At 38.4% G+C, this 27,833-nt stretch overlaps 2 protein-coding genes across 2 annotated transcripts in view; one reads left to right on the top strand and one right to left on the bottom strand.

The window, feature by feature from the left end:
- LOC140949242 (inositol 1,4,5-trisphosphate receptor-like) overlaps positions 1 to 24,085 on the bottom strand; it is a 46,189-nt gene extending 22,104 nt beyond the window's left edge. The window contains exons 1-30 of the mRNA XM_073398470.1: positions 23,795 to 24,085; positions 23,633 to 23,703; positions 23,387 to 23,499; positions 19,088 to 19,174; positions 18,808 to 18,912; positions 17,173 to 17,226; positions 16,642 to 16,740; positions 16,011 to 16,094; positions 15,456 to 15,602; positions 14,411 to 14,506; positions 13,341 to 13,495; positions 12,703 to 12,802; positions 12,144 to 12,304; positions 11,448 to 11,589; positions 11,108 to 11,266; positions 10,152 to 10,324; positions 9,243 to 9,362; positions 8,300 to 8,422; positions 7,807 to 7,902; positions 7,269 to 7,424; positions 6,618 to 6,768; positions 6,400 to 6,538; positions 5,548 to 5,847; positions 4,792 to 4,860; positions 3,963 to 4,017; positions 3,217 to 3,385; positions 2,168 to 2,470; positions 1,904 to 1,999; positions 1,030 to 1,167; positions 167 to 292 (exon numbers count right to left, since the gene is read on the bottom strand). Coding sequence (XP_073254571.1) covers positions 167 to 292; positions 1,030 to 1,167; positions 1,904 to 1,999; positions 2,168 to 2,470; positions 3,217 to 3,385; positions 3,963 to 4,017; positions 4,792 to 4,860; positions 5,548 to 5,847; positions 6,400 to 6,538; positions 6,618 to 6,768; positions 7,269 to 7,424; positions 7,807 to 7,902; positions 8,300 to 8,422; positions 9,243 to 9,362; positions 10,152 to 10,324; positions 11,108 to 11,266; positions 11,448 to 11,589; positions 12,144 to 12,304; positions 12,703 to 12,802; positions 13,341 to 13,495; positions 14,411 to 14,506; positions 15,456 to 15,602; positions 16,011 to 16,094; positions 16,642 to 16,740; positions 17,173 to 17,226; positions 18,808 to 18,912; positions 19,088 to 19,174; positions 23,387 to 23,499; positions 23,633 to 23,703; positions 23,795 to 23,883 — 3,876 coding nt within the window. The 5' untranslated portion in view covers positions 23,884 to 24,085. The remainder of the gene's footprint in view (positions 1 to 166; positions 293 to 1,029; positions 1,168 to 1,903; positions 2,000 to 2,167; positions 2,471 to 3,216; positions 3,386 to 3,962; positions 4,018 to 4,791; positions 4,861 to 5,547; positions 5,848 to 6,399; positions 6,539 to 6,617; positions 6,769 to 7,268; positions 7,425 to 7,806; positions 7,903 to 8,299; positions 8,423 to 9,242; positions 9,363 to 10,151; positions 10,325 to 11,107; positions 11,267 to 11,447; positions 11,590 to 12,143; positions 12,305 to 12,702; positions 12,803 to 13,340; positions 13,496 to 14,410; positions 14,507 to 15,455; positions 15,603 to 16,010; positions 16,095 to 16,641; positions 16,741 to 17,172; positions 17,227 to 18,807; positions 18,913 to 19,087; positions 19,175 to 23,386; positions 23,500 to 23,632; positions 23,704 to 23,794) is intronic.
- A 101-nt stretch (positions 24,086 to 24,186) lies between these two features.
- On the top strand, positions 24,187 to 27,628 carry LOC140948223 (glycerate kinase-like). Its single transcript, XM_073397444.1, has 3 exons — positions 24,187 to 24,638; positions 25,573 to 25,926; positions 26,079 to 27,628. The coding sequence occupies exons 1-3, from the start codon at positions 24,267 to 24,269 to the stop codon at positions 26,940 to 26,942; spliced, it is 1,590 nt and encodes a 529-aa protein (XP_073253545.1). The 5' UTR covers positions 24,187 to 24,266; the 3' UTR covers positions 26,943 to 27,628.
- The last annotated feature ends 205 nt before the right edge of the window (positions 27,629 to 27,833 follow it).

The following is a 27,833-nucleotide window of genomic DNA, read 5'->3' as shown; positions in this document are numbered from 1 at the left end:
GGGGCTGTTTGGGAGAGGAGAGACTATCGCTTCTGTCATTGGCTTTTGCGCGCATGCCCAAAAAATTGGGTCGAAATCAGCTCCTTAGAATTAAACCTTGCGCATAATAACAGGGGCTCTGTCCTATAAACCCAGCGGTTTTGAAACAAGAGATTAACGAACTTACCCCTGGGGTTAGAAACAAGTCCAGATGCTTGTGGAGTAAGGCTTGGTTTTGTGGATTGCTAAGACAGAAGTTCCGTAGGAACTCGTGAGCCTGGGACATAATCTGCTCCATCCTCAGATCCTCGTTCTAAAGAAAGAGAGAAGGGTAAATAAGGCAGTTTTATCTCGGAACACTCGCTGCAGCTGTCTTAAGCCTTTAAGCCCCAATATGCACAGACAAATTCTCCAAACTGGTCTCTATACATTACCATAACGAACAAGTAGAGAGAATTTGATAAAAGATCAAAGCATTTTTCTCTTTGGTGATCATTTTATCAACTCTCACAACCTATTCTCTTGATTGTGGTATTGAGATTGTTAGGAGAAAATTGATGTTTGTCGCTCTTCGGACTTAAAAGGTTAACACGTGTTTCTTTTTGTTTTCTTACTAAACCAGAATCAGCCACAACTGACAAATTAAGAAATTTCCCAGACACCACAGATAAGCTTCAAAGAACAGTTACAATCGGCAACAAAATTAGTTGAGATACTTTGCCTTTAAGGGCCTTCAAAAGGGCATAAGAAGCTTTCCCTTCCCCACCCCCTTTATGCAATCTCGTGGCGCTGTGCGAACTACCTGTAAGAAACAACGAACACCCCCAGCGTAGAATGAAGGAGAGAGGGGAGGGTGCAGATTGTTTTGTTCTTCAAAGTACCTCATCTGGAAAAAAATATCCCAACAATTTTGTCGCCGATTGTCGGATAGGAAGAGACAATTTAATCAACTATATTTTGTCTCTGAATTTGTCGTGTTCTTCGTAGGTTCTTCAATATTCATGAATACGTTTCATTAAGACGAAATGGACCATATTTGAAAAATACTACCTTTTCGTAGGGTATCTGTAGCAGTTCCAGCACCACCGTGTGAGCACCCATATTTCTCAATAATCTTTGCTCGTGTTTACGATTCTTTTTGCCGCTTGGTGCATGAGATACGCAAAGACTGCTCAGTCTCTCAAGGATCTGTTGACAAAGAAGCAACGATATGGGTAAAGTGGAGATAAAGCCTCAGAAAGCATCACACAAATAGACCAGGTTTCATCTAGATACTGTTAAACTGTAGTCAGGGGAATCTCAGAAGAGTTGATAAAGCCCAGTATATGGCTTACAGAGAGTTTCCCCGCACCTCTCTGGTTATCACGCAAAACCGCCACTCCGCTAGGATTCCCTCAGATCGAATCCTCGTGACATAACTAATATATGTCGTGACATAAATTCACCGAGCTTAATATTTACCATCTTTCTGTTATTCTTTACCACTCTTTGGCTTGAAAATCAAAAGTGTTTAATTAACCTGAGAACTCAAGATGTATTTCTGTCTTTTGCTTCGCTAATCTTTGGTAGAGAGAGGTGACAGTTAAAACCACATCTCCGTGCTTTACGGTCATTTCGCCCAAGTAACGTAGCCCCCTTTTTTAGAACGAGAATATAATATCAAAGTTGAAGCTTGCTTGTTTTGGTTTATGGCTTAAAGAACGAGGAATACTACATTTAAAGGCAAAAGCGCGCTTGTTTTGCTTTATGCCCTATAGAACGAGGGATATTATACTTGAAGCACGCTTGTTTTGCTTTATGGCCTATAGAACGAGGAATATTATATTTGAAGCGCACTAAATGACTCGAAAGGGGGGCTTAGTAACCGGGGCGGGATGACTTGGAGGCGAAATGACCGGTAACCATCCCCGTTCATACTTCCTACCGCTTCTGTTTTCTTGTAATTTTTCAGTGACATCGTGTCCGAGTGTTCAAAATCTAATTCTAATGAGCCATCGCTGACAATCCTCTGGCGTTCAGGCTAAAAAATCAAAATCAAACAAAGGGAAGATAAATGACACACTTATTAGATTTTTGTATAGATTGTTGAGGCAGGCATAAACAAGATAACATGTACAAAGGTATGTTTCAATGCCGGCGAAAGAGCCATCCGGTATAGCGTGAACATTGCCCAGGATTCATAACTGACCTTAGTGCTTGTTCCGCCCTCGCTGTCGCTGCTGTGCGGATCCTGGGAAGCATTCGCAGTAACGCTTTCCTGTTCCAAGCTGTCTTTCCGGGGCGTAGATTCAGGTTCCTTGCTGCTCCCTCCATCCTTTCGTAGTCCCACCAGACCGGGAGTAATCTTTTTAGCCCCTCTCTCAGAAGGAAGGTCCTTCTTGCTCTTGTAAACCCACAGCTCAGATTTTTCAACCAGAAGCCGTAGTTCATCCAAGTCTGATTTGATTTGTTTATAGTTTTCCACGTCACTATTGGATACTAGTAGCTGAACCTGTCAGGAGAAGAGAAAATGGTTGAGGTATCTACGTCACAAACAGGAAATTACGTCCTAAAAGGTAAAGCCGCTTGAATAAATTATCGCGGGCTTTCATTTTGTGAACTGAGTGATGGCGGGCGGTTTTTGCGCAGTTTTCAGCCAAGATGTCTAGCCCGGCGAACAATTTTGGGCCTATTGAAAACAAAGGTTTTAAATAAAAATAAACATTTTCGTCCCAGTAGCACTTTATCGTTTAATAGCGCCGTTATGGTGAACCAGGAAAGGCGGTAATTTGATCTGTTAATCAAGTTTTTCCTTACCTTTTTGTCAAGTAACACTGTGTACCAAGTTTTACTAACTTGTTCATGGAGTTCTACTAACTGCTAGTCAAGTTCTACAAAACAGTCTGTCTGTCAAGTTTTACAGCTTTTTACTTTTATGTCCCTCTGCAATTGTGTTAAACAAGTTCATCTGTGATTTCGAAGTTCCGAAAACCTTTTTATCAAATTTTACTTCACTAAACAGCTAAAAAATGTGGCTAAATTTCTTTTAGGCAAGGTTAAACTTCAGCCAATGCGGCCAGCGGCTTTATTCTGTCAAGCGTTGTTCGAATTTTTGTGGATTCTTTTTATGTTTTGCTAACTTATCCATCACGTTCTAATGGCACTGGGTGATTACGAGCATCAACTAGCGTTTTTAATCCTATAGCGCATGTTTTGAGCCGATGCTTTACTAGTTGTTGTATTCATTCACTGACTAACCTGTTTAAAGGCTTGTAGCACCTCTTGTCTCTGACTAAAGTGTCTAAAAAGGAGCTGTAGTGCGCCTGTGACCAGCGGGGGATAGTCGTGCATGCACAAGTAAAGCAACACCCGCAGAAACGTACGCCCTCCCTGACCATCAAGATCAAGATCTATCTCCTCGAGGCCCCTAGAAGAAAATGGAATCCGAGTAAATATGAAAATTTTGAAAGGAGTATAACGTTAAGTCAGCTTCCTCCTCAGGCGCTTCGTTTTTCGCAAGGTAGACGCGAACGACTGGTGATGAACCGCAAGGGACCATGGGAAGGGTACAGACGGCAGGCGAAGCCCGTTGCCTCCTTCCCGCCTTCCTTTGCGCGCACATTTTCATTAAGAGAGAGACGTCTGGGTACGAGGCAGACGTTATGTTACGTTGTATGTTGTTATGCCTTTAAAGTTTAAACCTGTCCGGCGATACTTTTCCTCAAAACGCTGTAACATGACATAACTTTTAAGGCTTGGAATCGCAAAAGTGTAACCATAAATCGAAGCTATTTACCTTCTACAAAGGAACATTACTAATTGAGCTACAAACTCAAAATTTATAGTTTATCGCTTCAGTACTGGCCAATACACGAGCAAATTTTAACCCTTAAGTCTGTGGAGCCCGGGGAAATTTGTCCTACAGAAACTGACGTTCAGGACTGGTGTCGAAATTGTGGATTGGATTTTAGGTAGGGAAAAAAAGAACAAAAGGAAGGTCTTACATAGAGCCTCCGAAAATTGCCTCTGCTTGAGCACTTATGTTTTCCAAGTCGATCCCTAAACAGTAAAATAAGAATCAGTAAGTTATGTAAGGAAAAATAATGGCTGCTTCTCTTACTGCGCTTTTCACAAACATGCGAATTTTGAAGTTCAAAAGCCAACTAATGATTGCGTTTTTCGCTGCCGTCAATCATCTTAACGGACCTCTTAGGAAACAAAACTTCACTTTAACGGGTTCAAAAGGTCAAGGTTTGTGATTGTGATTGGTGGATTTCGATCCGTTTTGTGTGTTTCTGTGTTTCAAGGTTTGTTGCTTGTGTGCGTAATTATGATTGACGGCAGCGAAAAACGCAATTGTGAAGGCGGCTTTTGAACCTTAGAGTTCGCATGTTTGTGAAAAGCGCAGTAATTACGATTCTTTAAAATGATTTTAAGTATATAGATGTTGAAGATAAAATCCCTTCTCGGGTGAAACCAGAATTTCCTTTCTCTCCTGTGAATGATTAGAGCCACGAAAAAAAAGACATTCTGAATTAAACTAGGCTCAATACTGGTTTAACTAAAGCATAGGCAAAACTACGACAGCTTTTACAAAAAAACTCAATTTTTTTTATTAACTTTATAAATTTAGGAGGCCTTTGTTTTGCTTTTAATTTATAATTCCATAAATTAGTATTATTTAGGGTACTTAACATTTATTTAGATATCACTATCCGCCACAATTTCAATGTGTTTAGGTTGCCGGAGAGGTACTTTACAAAGAGAAATGAAGACTTTAAACATTTATCAGGATTTAATGAACACAAGAAAGAGTTGAAGTTTAGGACGTACAGTTAGGAGAACCCAGATAATAAGGAACGCCATCTTTATCAATTTTACAGCGCTGTTTCAGTTTAGTTCCTGAAATAAAATGTACAAATTAGACAATCTCTATGATAATTTAAAAAAGAAATAAGATAAACCGGAAAGAAGTGAAGTGTATTGTTTCCTTTTAAATTGTTAGTGTGAATTTTATGCCCATTCAATACCCTCTCATTTAGGTTATCAAGCAACGGGTGAGAAAGCATTACTGAGGAAAATGGAAAAAAATTTTCAAGTTGAAGAGGCTACGTTATGGTATTTTTTGCGGTGTTTGCGGTCTTTTTAAAAGTTGCATCAGTTATGACTTAAGTTCCAAAAATAACGGTAAACTTTTGCTACTTACTACTACATATAGGATTGAAACTGTTTCCTGTCATCTAGCTCCTTGATGATACCTTTACAGGAGCATTTTGTATATGGGTAAAGGTTTTTAGTAATGACTTAAGCACAGACTTGACCTAAAACAGCAGGAATATCCTGGTAACAGAGCTCCTTTAATTCGAAGGTGACAAAGGCTATGAACCAGGCTAAGATGAGCAATACCAACAGAGCCTGGGATCTAGACAAATAGGGTAAGATGGAAATTAATTTGCTAGCTCATGAAATAAGAAAAAGCACTGGCCAAGAAAACTTTGCGTCCCCGACGCGAATCCAGCCAATTTCCTCTTGTGGCCATGTATCTTTCGTACCAGGAGCTTATTAGTATAAACAAAATAGTAGCAATACCATGTTCCCCATTCATTTCCATTCCAGCGTTGCTCTCGTCAAAATCCCTCTTGAAGATCGTCAGGAGACTGGAAATGCGATAATCAAGTCTCACGTTCATAATGAATTCCAGGATTTCTATGATCTTTGCCTTTGTTTCCATGACAACGTGGTCAACTTCCGTCTCCTGCTTGGGACTTCCCTCAGGTTGCTGTGAGAGCCCCCACGGATCCTGACTTCCCCCTAATGCCATGCGTGTCATGATCGCACCGAGATTGTGAATACTTCTCATCACATTGATCTTCTCTCCTCCATTTACAACTGAAAGTATGATTGATCAAATCAACGTCTAACGATATCTAACCCTCTTCTACATCAGATCGATCAAGTAAAAAATTAATTTAGTATGCTTAAGAAAAGGGCTCGAAACTTTTAGGACCAGGGCAGATTGTAAGCAAGCCCCCTTGTAATGAATGAGCGAAGGGTTCTTCACACGGGATGTTAACATACTGTATAAACAAAAGCACGATACCTCCATGACCTTATACTAATAGTAATTAAGAGAATATTGTTCTTGGCTAGGATTTATGGCTATACGGAGCGCAGTCTATCTTAAAAACGAAAAGGCAAAGGGACAACAATACCGCCTGACAAAGGGGAGCTACGTAAAGAAGGCATAATATTACTAGTTAATTTTTAGGTCCACTTTTTGTGGTCACGCTCACGGCCTGTTGTTAAGTGGACCAGGCATTAGCAATCGCGTAGTCCTATAATGAAATTCTGATAACTAAGAAAGTCAGTTTTAGCCATACGAGAAGAAATAGGTAAACGAAATACTGAAATGACAAAACGGATGAATGTGTGTCGTCTCACTTTGTTTTCCAGTCGTCCTTACTCCTCCGTGAGCTCGTTGCTCGCAGTCAACTATAGACAACACCGTTTGTGTCAGCCGTAAAAGTTCACTGAAGCCATAAAAACCAAAGTAGATGAGATTTCTGGCGATCTGTACAACCTAAAAACAAACAGTAAGGCAAACGTTAGAATGTACTCCCTTCAAAGTAAACTACAGGAGCCAAAGTATCGTGCGTTACCTCAAAAGTGAGTTTATTCTGTTCTTTATCACTGAAAGACCAAATGTTGCTGCTGATGTTTTGCAAGTAGTTCTCCACAAATGAGATCACTCCTGAAAATCTTGTTCTGATCTCTTCTCTTTCCTCTCCGACTGACAAGTGTTGATCGTACCTGTGAACAGTTAACAGGCAATACCAGGATTGAACATCCGTAGTTTCAAGTAAAATTACAAGTTGTCGTCTTATTTGTGAAGTTTCAAGGCACGTTTGGTAAACTCAACTTTTATTTGAAAGTCACAGTTTATGCTAGAAATGTCAGAGAGAAAGGAATTACATAAGCGACGGCGTCTAAAACGGCGCATTACAACGGACAAGTAGCTGAATGCAGTAAGAAAAAGTCCGGGAAAATATACCTCTAAACACAGGCAATGTTTTTAAGCTTTCCGTTACCAAAGCATAAAAAACACTACACGAGGACTTGAAAATATGGGAGTGCTGTTAACACTTAAAAAACATATAAACTCTTCAATAGGGGTCCGATTAAAAAATGTTTGAACTTTTTTACGTGTCTGGTTAGTTGAGTGACCACATAAGGTATTAACCACTCTTCTAGACACCTACGCGCGAAATAGCTGAAGAACAGGTTTCAGGTCTGAGTTGCTATATACCTACATTTCAATACTCATCTCTGTAGGTATCTCTGACCATAGTCTGGCGTATTTAACAGGAGTCACTGGTTCTTGTGGATCACGATCAATATGCATGTGAAGCATCAGACGACAGAATGCCGCTCGCAAGTCACATGACAACTCCTTGTCGGCCATACACCTGCATAAACCAAGAATAACACATAATTATGTGCCTGTTAAACCGCTGCACACTTCACACTCTGCATTTTTCACACGTCTTCACACTCCGAATTTTCATACTCCGCACTCCTCATTTTCCACACTACGTACTCCTCGTTTTCTACACTTCGCATTGCGCGTTTTCCGGGCGCTCTTTCGAGTAGATACAGTAACTACAAGACGAGCTAATGTACCACTACACTGTACGGGATTCAAACCCTTGACCTCTGCGATACCGCTGCAGCGCTCTACCAATTGAGCTAACAAGCCAACAGGGCCTCGCTAATTTAATGAAGATGACTGCACAACCTCACTGTAAACAAACCTTTTTTAAGTAAATACTACTTGTTAGTTATACAAACCTGAGTATAAGATCAACGTCAAGCTGTTTGCTGATGCTGTTGATAGCAAGGTACTGTCGGTCCAGGCACATCCGTGAAAACAGGTTAAGCTGGTATCTGAAACGGACACCAAAATACACCTGTAATTATTCAATACTTAGACAGGCACGGTCTCCAATATATAAATCTAGAACAATGAAGAATCATATTTACGGTGCGCGGAAAAGTGAGATTCAAGGGGAAAAATTCTGAAATTTGGAAATGCGCCGATAGAAACTGTTATGGGTGAACGTGTCAGGAACTTCTTGTTCAGATACGGGTACAAATTGAGGTTGCCGTAATCGTGATTCTACACCTATCCGTTCCTACTAAGTCGAATCTAACGGAAGGAGGTCTCTAACGGGAGCGTAATGAGAAAGTATCTCTACCGGGAACAAGTCTGGCACATCTACTGATTCCAATAAAAAGTCGATAGGTGTTTTGTAACGGTCATGTTGTCACAAAAGAAATCTACCTGTAATAGTCCAGAATCTTGATGTCATCCTTGACACCAAGTTTAGCTCCCTTGGCCAGATCTTTCTGCGACTTTAACTTCTCTCCGCCATCCCAGGCTAGGAATACTTCTCCTTCAATTATTCTGCAAGAGAAAGACAAACTGTCAGTATACGTCATGACTTGAACATCTTATGTTGCAACCACAAGACAGTGCAACTTATGTACAACATAGCTGGATTGCTAAGTGAATCCATACTGGGTTCCGAAAACGGAAAAAAAGCCAGTTGCTTAAACAAGTGAATTGTCAATAATCGCACAAAACTTCGCTTTTATTATCACAAAAACTTCGTGTTCAATATTTAAGGTAACAGTGTCACCAAGAATCAGTGCTACTTGAAAATCGAACGGACGTCGTTGTGGTGAGTCGACAAATGATGTGCAGATCTTGCGGAAAGTTGACATACAAGTACATGAAAAAGTGAAAGTGTCTTTCGCTAAGTTTAGGGGGGAGAGAAGAGGACAAAACATGCAAACGTCAGCCTTATCAAGCCTAAGTAAATTCTTTTGACGTCCACTGCACGACTACAACGTGAAAGCTCCTAATGCGATGTTTTCTGGAGGAGATGGACAAACGACGGCTAATTATTTCCTTTCTCGTTTTTAACCTCAATATCCACAAGCAAATTCTCAAGACTGTTCTTAGTACATTGCCTTAAACAATAAGTGGAGAGAATCTGATAAAAGATCAAAGGATTTTACCTTTGGTGATTACTTTTACTAATTCTCTTAACCCTTCCTCTTGATTATGAATTGATATTATTGTAAGGAGAAACTTGATGCTGGGCACACTTAGATGAAAACCGGGAGAATTCTCGTGAGAATCTCCCATTCATAGCTTGGCTTTGCCCTGTAATGTACGGTATAGTTATATAAACGTCACTGTTCGTAAGTTTTCAACAAACCTGGTCTCGATTAGCAAGTCTGAATTGCTGGAGTACAACACTGTCTTACATATCAGCTCCTGTGTAGCAGGAATGGCTGTGTTATTGGACACGCACAAATCAGACAGGTAGTCAAGAAACCTAAAAGCAACATGCAATAAGAAAATCAATCCATGCTTAATAAATGTAGAGCTCCAGTATACCAATTTGCTACTTTAGAAGCGAGAAGGGAACTGGAACCGAAATCTATCCCGCAATTGATTCTGGGATCGTTACCGGGGACGTGCCGGTCTTAGTGCCGGTCAGCTATTGGCCAATTTTTTTCTCAGTCCATGGAAACAGTCCCAGAAGTCTTTGCAAAAGTTAACTCGTCCCAGTTTCCTTCTCGTGGGTTTGTGTCTCACGTACAACCCAGCCCACAAGTTCGATTTCTGAACTGGGAGAGACTAAACTTGAGACCAGTTTAACCTTAATGGTATTTAATTTCGCGGGTCTTTAATTTCGAGTTTTTCGCGATTGTAAAAAAATCGCGAAATTAAAGACCCGCGACAATAAATCCTCGCCAAATTTAATACCTATATAGAAAATTCAAATAACAATTGACATGTAATAGCAACGATATGTATCGACAAACACAAATTGCTTTCTAGTTTTACTGGTAAGCTCCACTTTGAATCTTCCGTTATGAAATGAAGTTAGTTTGCAAAGATTTCACACATTGCTTGTTCCAGTTTATCTCACTTTCTTAAAGGTTCAGACTTTTTTACAAAAAGAAAATGAAGTTGAGAACGCTTAAATCGCGAAAATAAAACCGCACGAAATACAGTCTCGCCAAAATCGCGAAATTAAGTACCAATAATTAAGGTACACCAAAAATGTAGAAGAGAAGACGTTTACAAATCACTGATGAAAAAGAACTATTGCACTTACCTACATTCCTTCTTTTTCCGAACTAAATTTACAAATGTCTCAATCTCAGTGCGAGTGATGTGTTTCTCCAACAACTTTCTGTTATTATGAACCAGGTCAGTGATGGTATCTTCAGCGAGAATATCGTAGCCTATTTGAGCCTGCATGAAGCCAAACTGTTTTGCAATGTACTCCTGTAAAAACAAATCACCGTTAACAAGTTGAAGGCAGAAACGTGCATTAACCGAGAACTCAGAATATATGATCATGCAAGCAGAGAGCCTTGGTAATCCGTATTTGACTCGACTCCCAAGAAGAAGCCAGCTGAAGCCCTAAAAAGGTCTACGTGGGAGGCGAGTATAAATGAGCACTTCAGCGTAACAAACGCGATGCATCTCACCGGGGATATATTTGTGACACAAACATGAAATTCTTCTTGTTATCAGTAACTCTTAGTATCGTTAGCTGTTCAATGAAACGCTATTTGCTTAGGTCCAAATATAAACAAACAGTTTACTTTTCACTGGAGGAATTTTTATAGCATCCTACGCAAGAAACAAACAAAATTAAGACAAAATGGCAACGTTAAATAAATAATAGTCATGAAACAGAAGTATCATTACTCCAGTTTCTCTCCGTCGAGGATGTTTGAATTGTCATTGAAGACAAGGTAAGATGCACAACGGAACAGGGTTTTGAACTTCGTAGTTTGGAGGTTATTGGATGGCATAGTCAAAAGGTATTCCGGGGCGCAACCAGCTTTTTGACTAGTTGTAGGCCTGGCTGACTTTCATTTCCACATATCCTGAAAATTGCACGCATGACTTTGAGCTCTTAAACTTTTTAGCTCCCCCCAACGACGCATTATTTATTACAAGCGATGTTGTGACCAAACCAAAAATTTGTAAGCCCGGACATAAAAGTCTATGGGCTCGCTAACCCCCTGGTATTTTACACTAAAGAGTTTTGGATTTTACCTGGTTTTTCCGATACGTCTGCTGTGAGTGCCGTAAGACTCTGTAACATAATCTGAAGATGTGTCTGAGTGGGGCGTGTCTGGGGTCTGACAGCTCCTCTATCCTCATTATAGGACCTGATCCCTTATCAGTGAAAGGTGCTTTCAAAAGATGGAACACCTGGACGCGCAAGAAGGGTGAAGAAGATGAGACATGTTAGAGAGCTTTAAATTTGAGGACCAGAACGAGCACGGATTTATCTGGGGATAAGGTATTTAAGTGATCAAATTTTGTCCGAAAGTTTGTTAAAAAAAGCATTTGCGATTAGAGTATATGAAAATGGAGTGAATAAAAAAGTAACCTCTTTCAAAATATACTGTTCCCTCATCAGTTTCTGCCGATCTCTGTTGGGATTTTGTACAGAGATATTCAGGACATCTTCACGTCCTGTGTCATGCTCAGTCACAAAGTAGACGAGGTCTGTCAACAGCTGCGTTGCAAACCTGAAACACAAATTAACGTTACCCTCGATTAGCCGCAGTTAATGACGTACTAGGCTTTGAACCCTGATGGAATAAAGCAGATCAAAGAAATATGGAACTTCACCAATCTTAAAATTTTTACTATTAATTTCTCAAAGCTATTAAACCTATAGCAGTACACTGTAGTACTACTGAGGCTAGAAATGGCACCTTCTTTAAGGTTACATTACCAGCTGCGAATTGGGAAAAAAACCTGCATCCCTCCTTTTCGATGAAGACTGCACATAAGACAGCTTCGGAAATTGAACCTAACTGTGTTTAAGTCTCAGATTTGCCAACCATTCAATACAAAAAATAAAAAACGAAACCACTCAAGAGAAGAATGAAGGGAAGAATAAAGAATGGGGTAGACAGGTTTAGAGGTTTCTAGGAACTGTCCATACCCAGCAGGGGAAGTGAAGAAGAAAATGAGAGTGTGGGAAAGTGGTTCATTTAATTGGAATTTAACCCAGTTTCCAGCTAGTTAGGGTGGGGAAAAAGTACAGATACTCGCTGGAGCAACAAAATTTTCGTACCGTCTTTCATGCTGAGTGTAGCTTCCAGTTTCCATCTTGTTGGCAAAGGAACCAAGTACTTTACTAGCATCGTTAGCAAAATCCAAATCTCTGACCTCTGCTGGAGGAACAGGCACAATAGCAAAGGCTTCTTTGTCTTCTTTGATACTCGCTGTACCAATCTGAAAATATGTTGATAGTAAAGGAGGGCTGGAAAGAGGTTGTCTTTATAGATATAAAAGGGGAAAGGTAACGAGTCCTTATTTTGCGTCGGTAGCTCAAAATAGTCACCTGCCTTACAAACCTGACGCCAAACAAACCTCAGGCATGCATTAAGTCAAGTATATGAAAAGGGGAAGAGAAGGGGGTTTAAAAGAGAGGGGGGCTTAATAACTGTCTTCCCCTAAAAGGGGGGGGGGTTACTAGAGAGGGGGGCTTAGTAACTGTCTTCCTCTTTGAAAAGGGGGGGGGTATTACAGAGGGGGGCTTAATTGAGGATTTACGGTATCTATGGCGGTCTTCAGCTTCAAAATGATATTCCATCAAGGGAAGAACTTAACCGTCAGGATACTGTATATACCTTTAGCATGACAGGTCGCTCTTCAGTCTTGTCGATGGGAATTGAAGTGGAGTGAACCCAAGTATTTGTACAAAGATGTCTGAGGCGAACATAGGAGGATCTGCAGTGACACAGAAAATGATGGGGATGAGTAAAAACCAACATTGTAGAGGGCTGGCTCAAGACTGAGATTTCATACAAGTTTCAAGCATGCAGACATCCATTTTGCAATGCTGCCCAAATCTGAAATATTGTTAGATGGCATACCATGTTCTTATAAGCCGAAAAAATTGATGATTGCAGGGCTTGAAACAACAGCCAGTCAACGTCCAGTAAAAATAGGGTTTATCTTTCAAATTCATGGATGAGTAGATATTTGGTCTGGTCATTTACTCTTCTCATGAAAATGTATTCCAAACTTCAGATCTTAACATAATAGAGATACAGTATGACATAACTGACCTTTGTCTGGCCACACACAACTTGACCAGAGCCAGCCTCGGATTGTGTACCATAATAAACACTTACACTTATACCCCCCCTGAATTTATTCTTACAAAAAATAAACAACAACAACAACAATGATAATAATGATGATGATGATGATGATGATGATGATGATGATAAAAATAGTAATAATAATATTAATAATTGATTACCTTGGTACTACAGAGTCTGGTCTTGTCAGTGTGGTTGGATCAAGCTCAAAGATGGAGGCCACATCATTCCCATGAGGAACAGACACAAGATGATACACAGCACCATTCCCTTTGAGTTTCTGTCTGGTCGTGTCTTTGGTGGGGTCATCATCAGCCTGCAGAGATCAACATTCAGATAAATTGCCTTTACTGTGCGTGCTTGTAATAATAATAAGCAGGTAACAAAGTCAAGTAACACTGGCAGGCCATGTTTTGGATATTTCAAACCTGTTTAATCCTTTAACCCCCAATATAAACCTTCTTGGCCCAGAGAATAGAAATATTGGGGGAAATTAATTGCCAAAATATCTTAGATTTAATTCTGGGTCATTATATCCTTAATTCTCATGAACTCACTGCTGGAAATTTGGCAATAATCAAATCAAGAAACATGGAAGGTATAAGTATTAGAGTAGCCTGCGAGCCAGCTCTCTGAGGGGCCCTGGCAGTGGGGCAGGAAAAGGAAGGAGAGCTTGCAACCACGTCTCTGGAATTTGAATATCTGCATGGAAAAAGTTGATGCCAAATGCTGATTGGCGGAGATGACATTAGTAATGACATCATTACTCTTGGCACTTGTTTTTCAATGTTTGTTTACATTCATGCTCGTTTTCACTTTGCGCTGATTGGCGGAAATCTGACAGCTCAGTCGACAGGGAGCCACAGGGGAAATGGAGATGGAATTCAAATTCCAGAGATGCAGTTGCAAGCTCTCCGTCCTTTTCCCACCCCACCGCCAGAGCATCCCGGAGAGCTTGCTCGGAGGCTAGTATTATTGGCTTTTAAATTACTTTACAAAGTTGAGTTAGGACTTTTCTTTAAGCTTGATTTTAGGCACTCTTTGAAATTGAAAATGTAAATATAAATCTTGACCACACTTTTCAACAACAATGATGCCCAACTTCAAATGAAGTCTCCATGGATATAGGTCTCTCAGTCCTGATGAATTATGAGTAGTGATTAACAACATTCCATCATTAAAGGGTAAAGATCTATTATAGTGACAGTAAATAACATGAACTTGTCATCACCTCTGCTGCCAGGTAATCTCCTGTGGCAAGATGTTTGAATCTAAATAAGCCATTCCAGTGTCCAGCTCCACCACGGCAAGGATCATGTTGAACAACCTGCCAAAAGATCAACATGTCTTGTTGAAAAATAATACTGCTTCATGCTGTTATTAATTTAGTAAGAAGGGAAATACCACCCAGATGAAAATCAGTGAGATGTACACTTCTCAAACTCATTAATAATTCATTAAGAAAATACAAAGGAAATTAATGTTTAATGAGTGTTTGGAAATCGGATGAAACACTGCTTAGTATTTGCATCCTTAATTTCTCCTTCAAAAATGATTTTGTTTGAGAAGAAATATCAAACATTCGACACAGTGTTTCATCACCAGATGAAACACCTCGAAGTTCGTCAAAAATACTCCGCTGCGCGTCGTATTTTCAACTCTCTTCTCGGTGTTTCATCTGGTGATGAAACACTGCATCTCATGTTTGATATATTACATCAAACAAGGTAAATTGCACGACATCAAGAAAAGTTAGCTATGAGCTCTCCCTCCACTTAGAGGTCTCGATAAGGCACTACCAACCTGATCATAAGAAAAAATTGTTGAAAAAATTGTTTAATAAATAGGCACCCAGAGCTCAAAATAACAGCCAGTTAACTGAACGGACAATATCTGGCCAGAATGGTGACTTGATTGGCCAAAAAATTCACACACAGGTCATCATGTTCACTGGTGGCATACACTCTCATCCTTGAACAAGCAGCCAAATCCACACCCGTAAATCTTGGATTTTGCCTTAATTGTAAAAAAAAAACAATCATGTTCACAAATGGAAAATTATACAAGGTTTAGTTAACTTCTCCCCTGTATTTTGACCGTTTAGAAATAAGACTTTACAAAGCACAAAATTCTTTGGCCTGTCATTGTGTCCGGCCACATCCAAAAATTATTTTGAGCCCTGGGCCTCTCTTATTGTGGATTCCTTACTTGAGCAGAAATGCCAATAAAAAGTCATCTGTTAAAGGTAAAAATAAGATGTAGACAGTTTTCATTACCTCTACTTCCCACAAGGCCTTGGAGCTTGTTGCAGAAGTGGCTGTCTGTCGTGCGGTTGTTCTCAGGAAAACATACGACTTTTTCTTGTAGTCATCGCAAGTCAGAAACTTCTCCTGCTCCGCATGAAACAGCCTTACAACATCACCCTAAATTAAAGTAAGAAATTCCCACAACCAGTTTAACCTTTGATAAGCATTTACCATTTCATTCTCCCGAACCAAAAATATGTTTCTGTAATCTGGATGTGGCTACAGTCGACTCTCTTTACGAACACCTCTATAACACAGACACCTTTAGTAAAAATGGACACCTATGGTTGGTCCCTGCCTTAGTTTCTCCCTTTATTTGACTCTCTAAAAGATGGACATCATTCTTAAAAGGACAGTTACTACCTGCTCCAAAGGTGTCCGTCTTAGAGAGAGTAGCTGACTTTAGGAGGAAACAGACAATATAGGAAAGGAGCAGGAGGTATGAGGATTCTTGTACAATATATATAAAAAAATTCACTTACATGATGACTTTTGTTTGATGAGTTAACTGTCAAAAGCACTCACCCCTTTCAAGACTTCTTCACTGTTGTCCTCATATGCAAGGAAGAGCGAGATTTTCCAGCTGGTGTTACAGTTGACAGCATTGACCTTTCAAGGAAAAATTAAAACAAATTACAGAAAAATAGAATTAACTCCAGTATTGACAGTTGAACATTTGCTCATTATTATTCATCAAAGAAAATCATGAAAGAATTTGAAAAAAAATACTTTCATTGATACTTGTAAAATTAATTAAATTCATTATTCATCAATTGAAAGTTACGACCATTCAAACCCATTAGGTAGTATTTGAGACACACATACATATACTCTGTAATGCCTGATTCATATCAAATGGTTTGATGAAATTATCAAACAACTTAGAATTAATTATAATAACTTTGATACAATCTCTGGCTCAGCTATCAAGTATTCGTTCTTTTTAATGTAGATCTGATTGTTTTATTTCACAAGTACAATAATTTATATTCGTGTCTGATCCGTACGGGCATTAACAGTCAGCCCAACATTGTCAACAACCATAGAGATCTTCCCAATCATATTTTAGCTAATATTAATCAAATTAAAGTAACAAATCAGTATAATCTGAAGAAACTTTAATCAGAGTGCAAGTGTGCAAAATAATGTGTCCAACCTCTTTGCAGCCTGGGTTGTCGATAAGTTCTTGGTTACTCGCATGCAGAGGCTGTCCTGCATTCACTGGATTTAGGATAACTTTGTCACCAATAACAACCTGTAAAAAGTCAAGATGAAATGTGATGAAAACAAAACTACAATCAAATTTGGATCCTTAACACGAAAACACAAGAAAATTAGATTCAAGTGTCTGAATTATAGTGATGCCTGTGATGTAGGGATAGACTGGGTGGAGATTGGTTTCTCTGATGCAATGGACCAAAATAAACCTTTGGGAATGAAATGTGACTGACATTAGAAAGATAAAGCAATAATAATCATCTCACAATCACAGCAAGTCTTTTTAAAACGTTGCAAATGGCAGATTTCAGAAGTAATACATCACTACAAGTATTTTCATGTGACAAACATTTTGTGACAAAGTTTCAGTGCAAATTAATATTAACATGATATTACAGTCATGAATCTACTGTTACAAATATATGACTCTCACAACTAATAATATTAGATTAACTAAAGGATCACTGACCGTATCTCCTGATGACCTAAGCTTGTAGAATGGAACAACATAAAACCAAGATCCCTAAGAGACAACAACGTATCAAAATAAATAACAGTTGAAAACAAACAAACTTTTCTTTAACTAGAGACCACAGTCTAAAGGGGGTTTCCCTTTGTGCTGGAACAACATCGCTCACGACAAACTCATCCACAATAAATCAAAGGTACAGTTAAGGCCACATATCACTATAAAATATATGTAGTAGTTAATTTTTTATCTCAGGTAATTTTCATTTTTCCTTTGTTTAAACTTCATTAGCATACCGGTACATTACCCAAAAACAAAAGAAAAACAAAAATTACCTGAGATGAAAAATTAACTACAACATATATATTGCACACTAACTGAGGAACAGTTTTCATCATTGAAATACACATTATCCAAAGAACAACCAGCCAGTCAGACTGCAACATAATGACAATGCAAGCTACTCAAAACAAAATCAAATGGATGCCATCCTATGAAGATGAAGCTGAGCAATAATTAATCATTATAAACTGGAATAAATTTAATCTATCATTAATTTGTACAAGAGTAAGAAGCACTTGAGTAAAAAGAAAACCTTGGGCTGAAGAATTTTATTATTATTATTATTATTATTATTATTATTATTATTAACCACTCCTTGCTGGACTGAGTTATGCTGATCAAGATCTATGACCTGCCACATTAACTTTTGCATCTTTGGACAAAATCCGAGGGTGTTAGAATTCAAATTAAAAAAATGATTTTAAAGGGACACAGTCAGCTATGGGACCGCACTGGCCTGGACACTACTTTTGCCAGTTTGAAAAGCATTTACCTCAACCCGAAATCAAATATACCCATCCGATACATCTAGAAACCTGCTTCAATCCTACCAAGTGTTTCATTTGATCCTCAATCTTTTACTGAAAATCTATTTTTGAGCTACCTTTATGCACATCCATTACATTATTAAATTTTATCATATTTGGTTATTTTGGTTATCATATTTGTAAATTAATTTTTTTAAGATACAGGGCCCCTATGGAGACCAGCCTTAGAGCTGAATGGGCTACCCTGTGTAAATAAAGTTTTACTTTACTTTACTTTACTTAAAAACAGTATTCAAAGGAACATGAACAGAAGTGGTGAGAAACGCGTAGGCGCCGGGTGGGAGAAATCGCCTTCATTTACCAAAGTAACAAATGAATCAGTAACATTGACGAGCAAATAATCGTTTTATATATCTGGAAAACGGATGGAAAAGGTTACATGTATTTGGAAAATCAAGCGTTCTTGACTTTGTGCAATTTCTCACCTCTACGGATGTTCAAGTTTGGAAGCATTTGTTGATTTTTTGCTTCCCTGGAAAAATCCATCAGTGAATTCTCAAAGTTATGTAAAAAATGAGTGCTCTGATTTGGCTTAGGGCCTATAATCACAATTTCGGCTTGTAACTAGTATACTCTACAAGGTTTGTTGAGAGTATTTCCGGAAACGCTTTTGTTTCACGCATGTCTTGTGACATGCGAATCAGCTAAGAAATGGTATTTAATGCACATGTGCATCAGCTGACTGTGTCCCTTTAAGTACAACTCTAAAGGAATAAGAAAGGTTTAATTGCTTGCAATAAACTACCTCATTTCCATTTGTATCCAAGGTAACTCGCATGGCATTCTTTTCTCTTAGTGCTGGAAGCCGCTTGTTAACAGTCAGAAACTTGTTACTCTTCACATGAAGAAGCTAACAACAAAAATATCATGACTTACACATACTTTAATATAATTATAATAATACGAGAAGGCCATTGCACAAAGGGTACCTTTGTTAGATAACAGACACAAAAGTCTTTAAAATATTTTTTAATTCTTTTTCATAATTTAATGGAGGATTCATAAAGTAATAAATTTTACATTACCTGAATCACTCCCCCATATTCCACGACACTTCCTAAACATTTTTTGTACTCAGAATCATTCTGCTTCTTCTCCAACTCTGCTGCATGCTAAAAAGTATTTAAAAGAATGAAGAGCAAATGGTAAACCATTAGGGCCATTTATACCAGGAAAAATAAGACGTGAACTGTACCATTTATACGAGCATGTCTTATCTAAGACGAGAACAGCTCGTATAAATGGTTCGCGTCTTATTTCTGTTCTTTACTCGTTTTCATGTGAATGTTGCCCGTAGCAACCGCGATCCAACATGGCACGCCAAAAATTAACGCATGCGCACTATGCGATCCCATCTTATTTAAGACACGAAGGTCATTTATACGAACTTTTTCTCGTCTTAGCTAAGACGCGTCTTATCTACCTCGTCTTATTTTAGAACAGCCCTTAACACCTGCTCTTAGATAAGACACGTCTTAAGCTAAGCTGCGTCTTATTTTAGACAAAATGTGCCGTTTATACAGAAAGTTCGCGTCATATTTAAGACGCGTCCTATGTAAGACACATCCTATTCTTCCTCATATAAATGGCCCTATTGCTGCATTCTGATAAAGTGCAAATGTTCTTATAATAATCAAGTAAAAAGGCATGCAAACAATCCAAGTTCTGAAAACACAAATATGTCAAAGTGTGATTCAGAATCAATCTTAAATAATTTTCAGCTTAAAGCCAACTAAAACAAAATTTGTAAAGGTAACAGACAATGATTTTATGTTAATTTTATAAATGGATATGCTTTGATTCCCATCATATCATGATTAAGGAGAGTCCAATATTTTGCTAGCAGTATAATAGTAGCATATCATGGAACTAGTTTCCTAGCTAAAACCTACACATAAAAGTTAACCAGATGATACTGACTTGTTTTTAAACGGTTATGCCATTCAGTTAGGCAATTTCCTAACATGAGATCAGGCTCAATTTTCGTTTTGCTTTGTAATAACATTCCGGCGGGCAAGGCGAAACGAAAACAGAGCTTGATACAAACCTTCTACGAAACGTCTGCCGCCCACTTTTTTGATTGATTGACATTTGCTGAATCAGCCAACCAAAATTACTTCCGTTGCCTGTTTTTCTAGTACGCAAATTTTTCATGCCTGGGAAACAATGTAGACTGGCTGACTCAGGCTGACTTTAAAAATAGCTTTTATCTTTTAATTTTTTCAGCTTAAAATAAAACAGTGTATGCAATCACATTTAACTTCTTGCGAGATTAAAGGAGATCTCGAGGGTTATTTCTGTTGACATAGAAGGTAAAAAGTTTTCAAAAAGATGGAGACATGATGCTCTACTACTTTTTTGATTTGCACTCGTTTGTTTGTAAATCAAAAGGCACCTTGTTAGCAGTCAACAACTTGCAGAGGGATTCAACTCCGCGATACACTCACATTAGTTTCGTAAATAAAGCAAATCCTGCCAAAGATATGAACAACCATATGAATTTTCTGAATTTCCATGGCACATATTAAGGCATATTTTCCTACCATAAGACCATAAAACAATAAAAAAGACAGCAAAATCGATCCTTCTCTCCGCCCACAGCAGATCATTCACGAAAACAACAACGCGAGGAATAAGCGCTTTCAACTTCCAGCATTTCCGATAGCCAATCAGATCTTGTGGCATTGTTCTAACAGCCAATCAGCGTTACGGCCAAAATCTAGCCGTAATGAGCACAAACGTGAGAGAGTTTGTATCAGGCCCAATTTTAGCGGTAGCCGTTAGAGAGAACATATGAGAACCGCTAAAATTGGGCCTGATCTCAGGTTAGCAATTTCCAAACTTAATGTTTATTGGAAGAGTATAGCTTTTAATCTTCAAAACTTTAGAAGAAAACAATCCAAAAATTACAGGAATTAAAGCTGAAAAATGGGCCATGGATTGGCTGCTAAAACACGTTCAAAATTGTGGTGGATATAGAACATCCAAGTGTTCATGTAGGAAAATTTGGAGAAACTACCAAGCATAGCATTTTTTTTACTTAATTAAAGAAAAATTTCCCTTTCATGTAACTTACAGACTTTTCTGTTCTTACAAGATCTACCTAAAAGATCCCACCAAGGGCATAACTCAATATTATTTACCCACTTGAAAAGCTGGATACGACTTCACTCCAAAAACACAAGATCTTTACCATTTGACACCCAGAGTGAATGATGGCATCTTTAGATTTTAAGGTGGTTCTAAATTTTGATTCTGTTGACGAAATCTTATGGTTTGAACATTCAAATGAATCCTCTTTAACGGTACTTTCACATTGTGCAATTTGTTTTTCAGTGTTTTGCAAAATGGAATTTAGAAATGCTGTCAAATTTTGACTTTGCCACATTTGGGAGTGAAGGGTTAAGACTTTGAGTTAAATTCATTCAGTTCAGGACCATGTTTATCTGTCTCCAAAAGAGAGATATCCTCCCAGGAAATCAACTAAAATTGTCTGCCATATGTTCAACTGCTGTACTAAAAACATTTTACAAAAAAACAGTCCCTTTTATCACTTCCTCTTCAGGACAAGAGAAAAGGAACAAAGTGAATTCTTTAAGTTCCATCAGTAAATTTTTTGGTGTGTCTTTACAACGGCAAAAGATTCGAAAGCAATTTTAGCAAGACCTGCAACTTATTAAGTAGAAGATAAATTACATGAAAACAGTAATATCCATTCATATGCAATGACGTGAAAATAAGTTGCTGGACATTCAACAACCTATGCAGCCTCAATTCGTAGTTATTTCTCCCCTAGTGCATTCTTTTATGCAGCTTTGAGGAAACAATCTTCTCTCTTCCATCAAAGATGATGGATAATCAATTATGTGCTTACAGAGTTATAGATCTAGTGCTTTAAATAAATATTGTACAAATAGAGGCCATGAACAGGTTGACATTAAAAATTATAATATATTATTGCATCTTAAAATTTATGTGATAGGCAGAAAAATCTGCAACTTCAATTTTCTGGTTCACTGTCTCTTGGAAAGTGAAGGATTATACAATATACATGAGGTAAGTCAATGCAATCAATCAATGCAAAAAGCATTTGAATCAACTATCCCCTTAAAGTTGTAAGGCAATATTAAGATTTAATTTTGTCAGAATTAAGATCAATACAATAGCCCATGAACCAATTAAACTAATGTGTGTACAATGCAGTTAAGTACCATATAAATCTTACGTCAATTCTTTTTGCGACTTTATTCAAGGTTGCCTGTTAATAGAAAAAATCTTCACACAGCTTGAGAGAATGAATTTGTTTTCAAATTTTCTTTTAATTAAAAAAGTTCATCATGATCAGTTCCCAGATGTAAGTTATTGAATGATCGAGGATTACTTCACCAAAATAAATAACAACAATAAAAAATAAAAATGAATAAGTAAAACAGCTGCACTTATTTTTTTGGACACAGTTGTATACCATCAGAGATCAAAGACTTAGAAGTAATGTTCTTAAAATAATTGCCTTTTCCATAAAATAACTTTTTTAGTGCTTTCTTGTATTGTTTATTCTTAATTTGCGTGAAAACGAACAAAGTCAACTTTTCTGCAGACAGAAGATTTCCTTACAAAGCTATTATGCAAATCAAGAAACATTTATTAGATTCTACTATACAATGGAGTGTCGCACACAAGTCTGATTTGCGTTTTTCCTTTGAAAGATACCAAGACTTATATGCTCGGAATACGAGCTATTTCCTTCTTCCGGTAAAAATCTGAAGAATTAGCTAAAAAAGAAAAATTGGTCGAAAATAAAGCCTTAAATTCGCCAACTGCTGATACCAAGCAGCCGTCAGGAGCTATTCTCAGCGCTTGTGTACACATCTGGTAGTTTTTCATATGTACTTTGATAGAGAACTACTTTGCAAATAAACATCATACCAAACTAGTTCTATTGGCTGCGATAAGACCATATGAAAGAGCCCGAATGGCAAAAAATATTAAGAACAATTACCCTCACACCTGAGGATTGAAAGTATAAAATGTCTAATTGGCATAATAATTTCAATACACTTTCACGCAAAATTTATGCCTTGCTATTTAAATAGAGCTTTTTGTTCGTAACAGAAAAAATGTATCTTATAAGCTTTTACAAAGCGTAAAAGATCATTAACCAAGTGGTTCAGCTCTATGATCTCGTGTGCAGTTTGCAGGAAGTTCATGAGGAGGTCGCATACTGGTGTCAAGCTTGTCGCGCTAATCTCTCGCCAAGATAAAAGAGAAATTTAAAAAGACGGAACACAACATGAGTGAAATATCTATAACCATCCCACGCTTACATGTAGTTTTTTCAGCAAAACTGCATCTGTGGCGCTAGTAGTTGGTTTAGCCGCCTTCCAGAACTGTTTCTGCGCCGAGTAGCGATTCGACGGACAAATCTTGAACAGGCAGTCTAAAAAGAATAAAGGATACGCTTAACGATGAAAAAATAGATTGCAAACCGGCAGCTCGTCTCTTACTCTATCATACTCAAAATTTAAATATACTCAAAGCGTGCCTATAAACGGACGATCAATGTTCCTTACCGCGAAATTTCTTCGGTGGGTTATTGAGGTCACCAGCCGATGGCTGTACCACACATCGATCATCGATGAGACTGAAAAAAGAACAACTCCGATTAAACTGCAAAGAACGAGGAAAAAAAACAATAAACACAAATGCAACTGAAATTAATCTCATTTCTTTACCCGAGTGTGCTAATGAATCCATTAACGGTGCCTTCAGCGAACAGCGAGACGATATCTCCGATATGGAGATAGCTTGTGTGTTGAGCCATCTTCCGATGTCCAACTTCGAATTTGCGCGCGTCCAAAAACTCACCGATCTCCGGAATTCCAAAGAAATCGAGAGGTACGACAAACAGTCATGTCGTGATTTAGGCTGTTTCTATACACTGATCTACGAAGGAATCCAACGTAAAAATAAACAAACTGAAGTACAAGCAAGTTTGTTGAGATCTTGCACTCTCCAAAACTCGCCAGAAAGTGCACTGCGCGCTGTTTACGAAAAGGGACTGGGTCCTGCTACGTGAACCAAAAAAAACACCTTAGTGTACCCCACTTGGGAATTAAACGGAGTTTCAGCGTGAGAGAAGAACGGCACGTACGCGCAAATTCTTCATCTGCTAAATATATTTATTGGCCCCGTGTAACTGGATAAATGGCTTTGTGCACTGTAACCAGGAACATAAAGTTTCAAGGGAGAGCATTATCGACACTATGGCGGGCAAGATGGTTCGGAAACTCTTCTTTCAATAAAGAAGTTCAACTGTACCTGAGATCGGACGCGCACACGATCTACAAAGCGGCCCTCAGTGCCGTAAGTCCGCAGGAAATGGTGAAAAATAACCTCAAATTTCACCAAGGCGTCCTTTCCATTGAGGAACGCGAGTATGCCATCGATAAAAACATCTCTGTGGTGGCTTTTGGTAAAGCTGTGTTAGGGATGGCCAAGGCAGTTGAGGACATCCTCGGGGATCATATCAGCCAAGGCGTGGCCAGTATTCCTTTAGGCCTGCCAGATGCGATAAAGGTATTGGTCATGGTAGATTGTAAACTTTGAGATGAGGAGAAGTATTGATCAGTACAGAAAATACCATAACATACCATAATGCTCTTTGTTTGTTACCCCAATCCAAAATTCTGCATTAGGATTGTCTTCAGTTTCTCTTTGGACTTAAAATTGCCCCAGGAGAAACTGAAAACAATGCTTATTTAAAATTTCCAGGTGACAAACAAAGGGCATACGTTATGGTATTTTGCTGTAGTGGTCAGTTAGAATCCCACAGCCTCTGCAAAGTCATGTCCTGTGCAGATGCTTGGGTAACCTGTAGATACAGGCAGCATCTCATTGCCTCCCTCTTACTGTTGGGGCCTTTTTCAAGAGAGATGTCTGCATTTTGGCAGTAAAAAAATTCCATACCAATGGTGTAAATCTGTCCAGAGTCTGGTTAGGAGTTCTGGTTTGTTTAAAAATACATAACTTTTCTTTCCATTCTTTTGAAACATTTTTATTGGAGTATCTTTGCTCGACACTTTGCCATCTCCCATTGTTGTTTATCTACAAGAAATTCTACCCTGCTCTTATTGGCTGAGAGTAGTTTTTTGGCATCAAAGATAAATCCATAAATCCGGTGAAGGGTGTAATATATAAATAAAAACCCAGGCCAATTCACTGAAAAGGTCTTCCTCTGGCCACAGATACAAACTTTTTTTCATGACAGGTGAATCATCCCTGGCAGGAGCCCCCTCCCCTAGCCCCAATTCAAGTTAGTAAATCTCTCTCTACCAGTGATTTAGTGCCAAAGTGCACAAAATTGTGTGAGGTATGCTTAAGAATTCTCAAAAAGGAACCAGAGTCTTGTGGTTATTATATTTTATCCCTGGGAGAAAATATTTCAAGCATTTTGTTGTTGTTCTATTGGTACCCTCATACTGTATTTGTGCATTTGTCTGTTCATTTGCAGGCCTCTAGGAACAGAGAACTGATTGATAGTACAATTCTAAGTAAGAACAGTCCTATCACAGCTATAGAAGGAGCAAGGAACAACCTGCCAGATGAGAAGGCTCAATATGCCGCAGGCAGGATAAAGGAAGTTGCAGAGAGTGTTCGGGGTGATGATGTTCTTCTTGTGCTTATTTCAGGGGGTGGGTCTGCATTGCTTCCATATCCAGTCCCAGGGATTACACTAGAAGAAAAATTACAAACAATTAAAGCAGTGGCTTCAAGTGGTGGCACTATTCAAGAGCTGAACACTGTCAGAAAGAATCTCTCTGACCTTAAAGGAGGAAAGCTTGCCAAGGCAGCATACCCTGCTAAGGTGTGTACACCCATATGAATGTATCTTTGACCTGTAACATCTGTTTTAGTGGGGTTTCCATTTTATAGACTGAGGTGTCTGTTGAGAGAGAGAGAGTTAACTGTCTTACAAAAAGGATTTAAAAGTAACGTTTTTTTCTCTCTGTTGTACAGGTAGTGACCCTTATCTTGTCAGATGTGATAGGTGATCCTCTAGATATAATAGCCAGTGGCCCAACAGTTCCTAACTATTCCACACCAGCAAACTGTCTGGAAATATTCAGAAAGCTGAATGCAGAGAAAAAGATTCCTGATGTAGTTATACAGTATCTGCAGCAAGCAGAGAAAGATCAACAAAAAAGGGGCCAAGTTGATCCTGTAAATTTTCCACATGTCCAGAATGTTCTTGTGGGGAGCAACAGGTTTGCTGTGAATGCAGCAGTGAAAAAAGCTGAAAGTATCGGGTATGCCCCAGTTGTGGTGTCAACAGAATTAAGTGGGGAAGCAAGAGATGTTGGCCATATGTATTCTGATCTTGCTTACTTTGCCTGGAATGGAAGCCTGCCTGAGCTCTCACCTGTAACTAAAGATGTCTTGACAGATGATCTCTTCAACAAGATTATCATTGCAAGGAACGCCAAGAAACCAGTATGCATCATTGGGGCTGGTGAAACTACTGTGACATTGAAAGGAAAAGGGACCGGTGGCCGCAGCCAAGAAATGGCACTTGCAGTAGCTATAGATATCAATGAAAACTTCAATCAGTTTCCATTAGGTAAAAATCCAGGCGGTCTTGTTCTACTTAGTGCAGGCACTGATGGGCAGGATGGTCCTACTCCGGCAGCTGGGGCAGTTGCAGGCCCTTTCCAAGTGCTGGATGCCATGAATGAAGGGCTGAATCCTAAAGAATTCCTCAGAAATAATGACTCTTTTACATTTTACTCCTCATTTCAGAATGGGCGGGATCATGTTGTCACTGGTCTGACAGGAACCAATGTAATGGACATCCAGGTTTTACTTGTATCTCCATCTTTTTAACATTTTAGAACCAAATGGTTCTTACTAGGTTGATTAAATTATCTTCTAAGAAGTCGTAAAAATAAACAATTTAGGTAAAACGGTTTATTCAAGTTAAGTTATTAAAGTGAACTAGCTAGTGATTAACATCAAAGCTGATGGTGCTAAAACAGTTAGGTTAAATTACTAAGTGGTTAAAAAAGAAAAAAAAACTTGATTACTACTAAACTGTGGAAGTATTAAAAGCAAAGCCTCAAAATAAATTATAGTTCTTGGAAAGTTTATTTTTATTGTACATAGTCAAAGAAGTAGTGTTGTTTCCAAACATATTATTTTGCTCTATCTGGGGGCAAACAAAGATAAAGTTAAACTACAACTGAGTGTTCTGTTCACAAAGTATGGCTAACTTTTAACTTCAGTCAATCATGAGATGTGCGAATCAATATAACAACATGAGGCATAAGGAGTTTTTTTCTTCTCTTTGCTTATCTCTTCTTTGACATTTGCTTGCTGTGGGATCTGAGATTCTAAAGTTAACTTTGTAACAGATACTTTATTTATGGTGACAAATTATGATACCTGTTAAATTATGGATAAAAATAGACCGTGCATTGTAGAAACTTGGGCATTCAGCAGAAACTTCTATCTAATTTATAGAACTTGAAATAAAAGAGATATGTATTTTTTACTCTCAAGTTTTCACTGCACCCCTGGGTATGTCCTCCTTTTAAACAATTTTTATTGCCACATTCTCCATCTATTTAATATTTTAATTCCTATCATAAGTTCATTAACGTCTGTAAACCTGAAAAAGGCAGCTTGTATGGCCAGCCAAAATATTGTTATGAAAAAGCAAATGTCATTATGATCAGCTTTGCAGTAGTCTTTGGACAGTTTCTCATGTTTTGGTTC

The sequence above is a fragment of the Porites lutea genome, chromosome 9 (assembly GCF_958299795.1).
Source record: "Porites lutea chromosome 9, jaPorLute2.1, whole genome shotgun sequence".
Classification (NCBI taxonomy): Eukaryota; Metazoa; Cnidaria; class Anthozoa; order Scleractinia; family Poritidae; genus Porites; species Porites lutea.
Note: the sequence above shows the minus strand (reverse complement) of the source record. Positions and strands in the feature narration are given on the sequence as shown.

Coding starts and splice junctions, on each gene's coding strand:
- LOC140948223 (XM_073397444.1), top strand. CDS start 24,267: ATGGCTTTGTGCACTGTAACCAGGAACATAAAGTTTCAAGGGAGAGCA. Junction 24,639..25,572: donor GCCTGCCAGATGCGATAAAG/GTATTGGTCATG, acceptor GTTCATTTGCAG/GCCTCTAGGAACAGAGAACT. Junction 25,927..26,078: donor AGGCAGCATACCCTGCTAAG/GTGTGTACACCC, acceptor TCTGTTGTACAG/GTAGTGACCCTTATCTTGTC.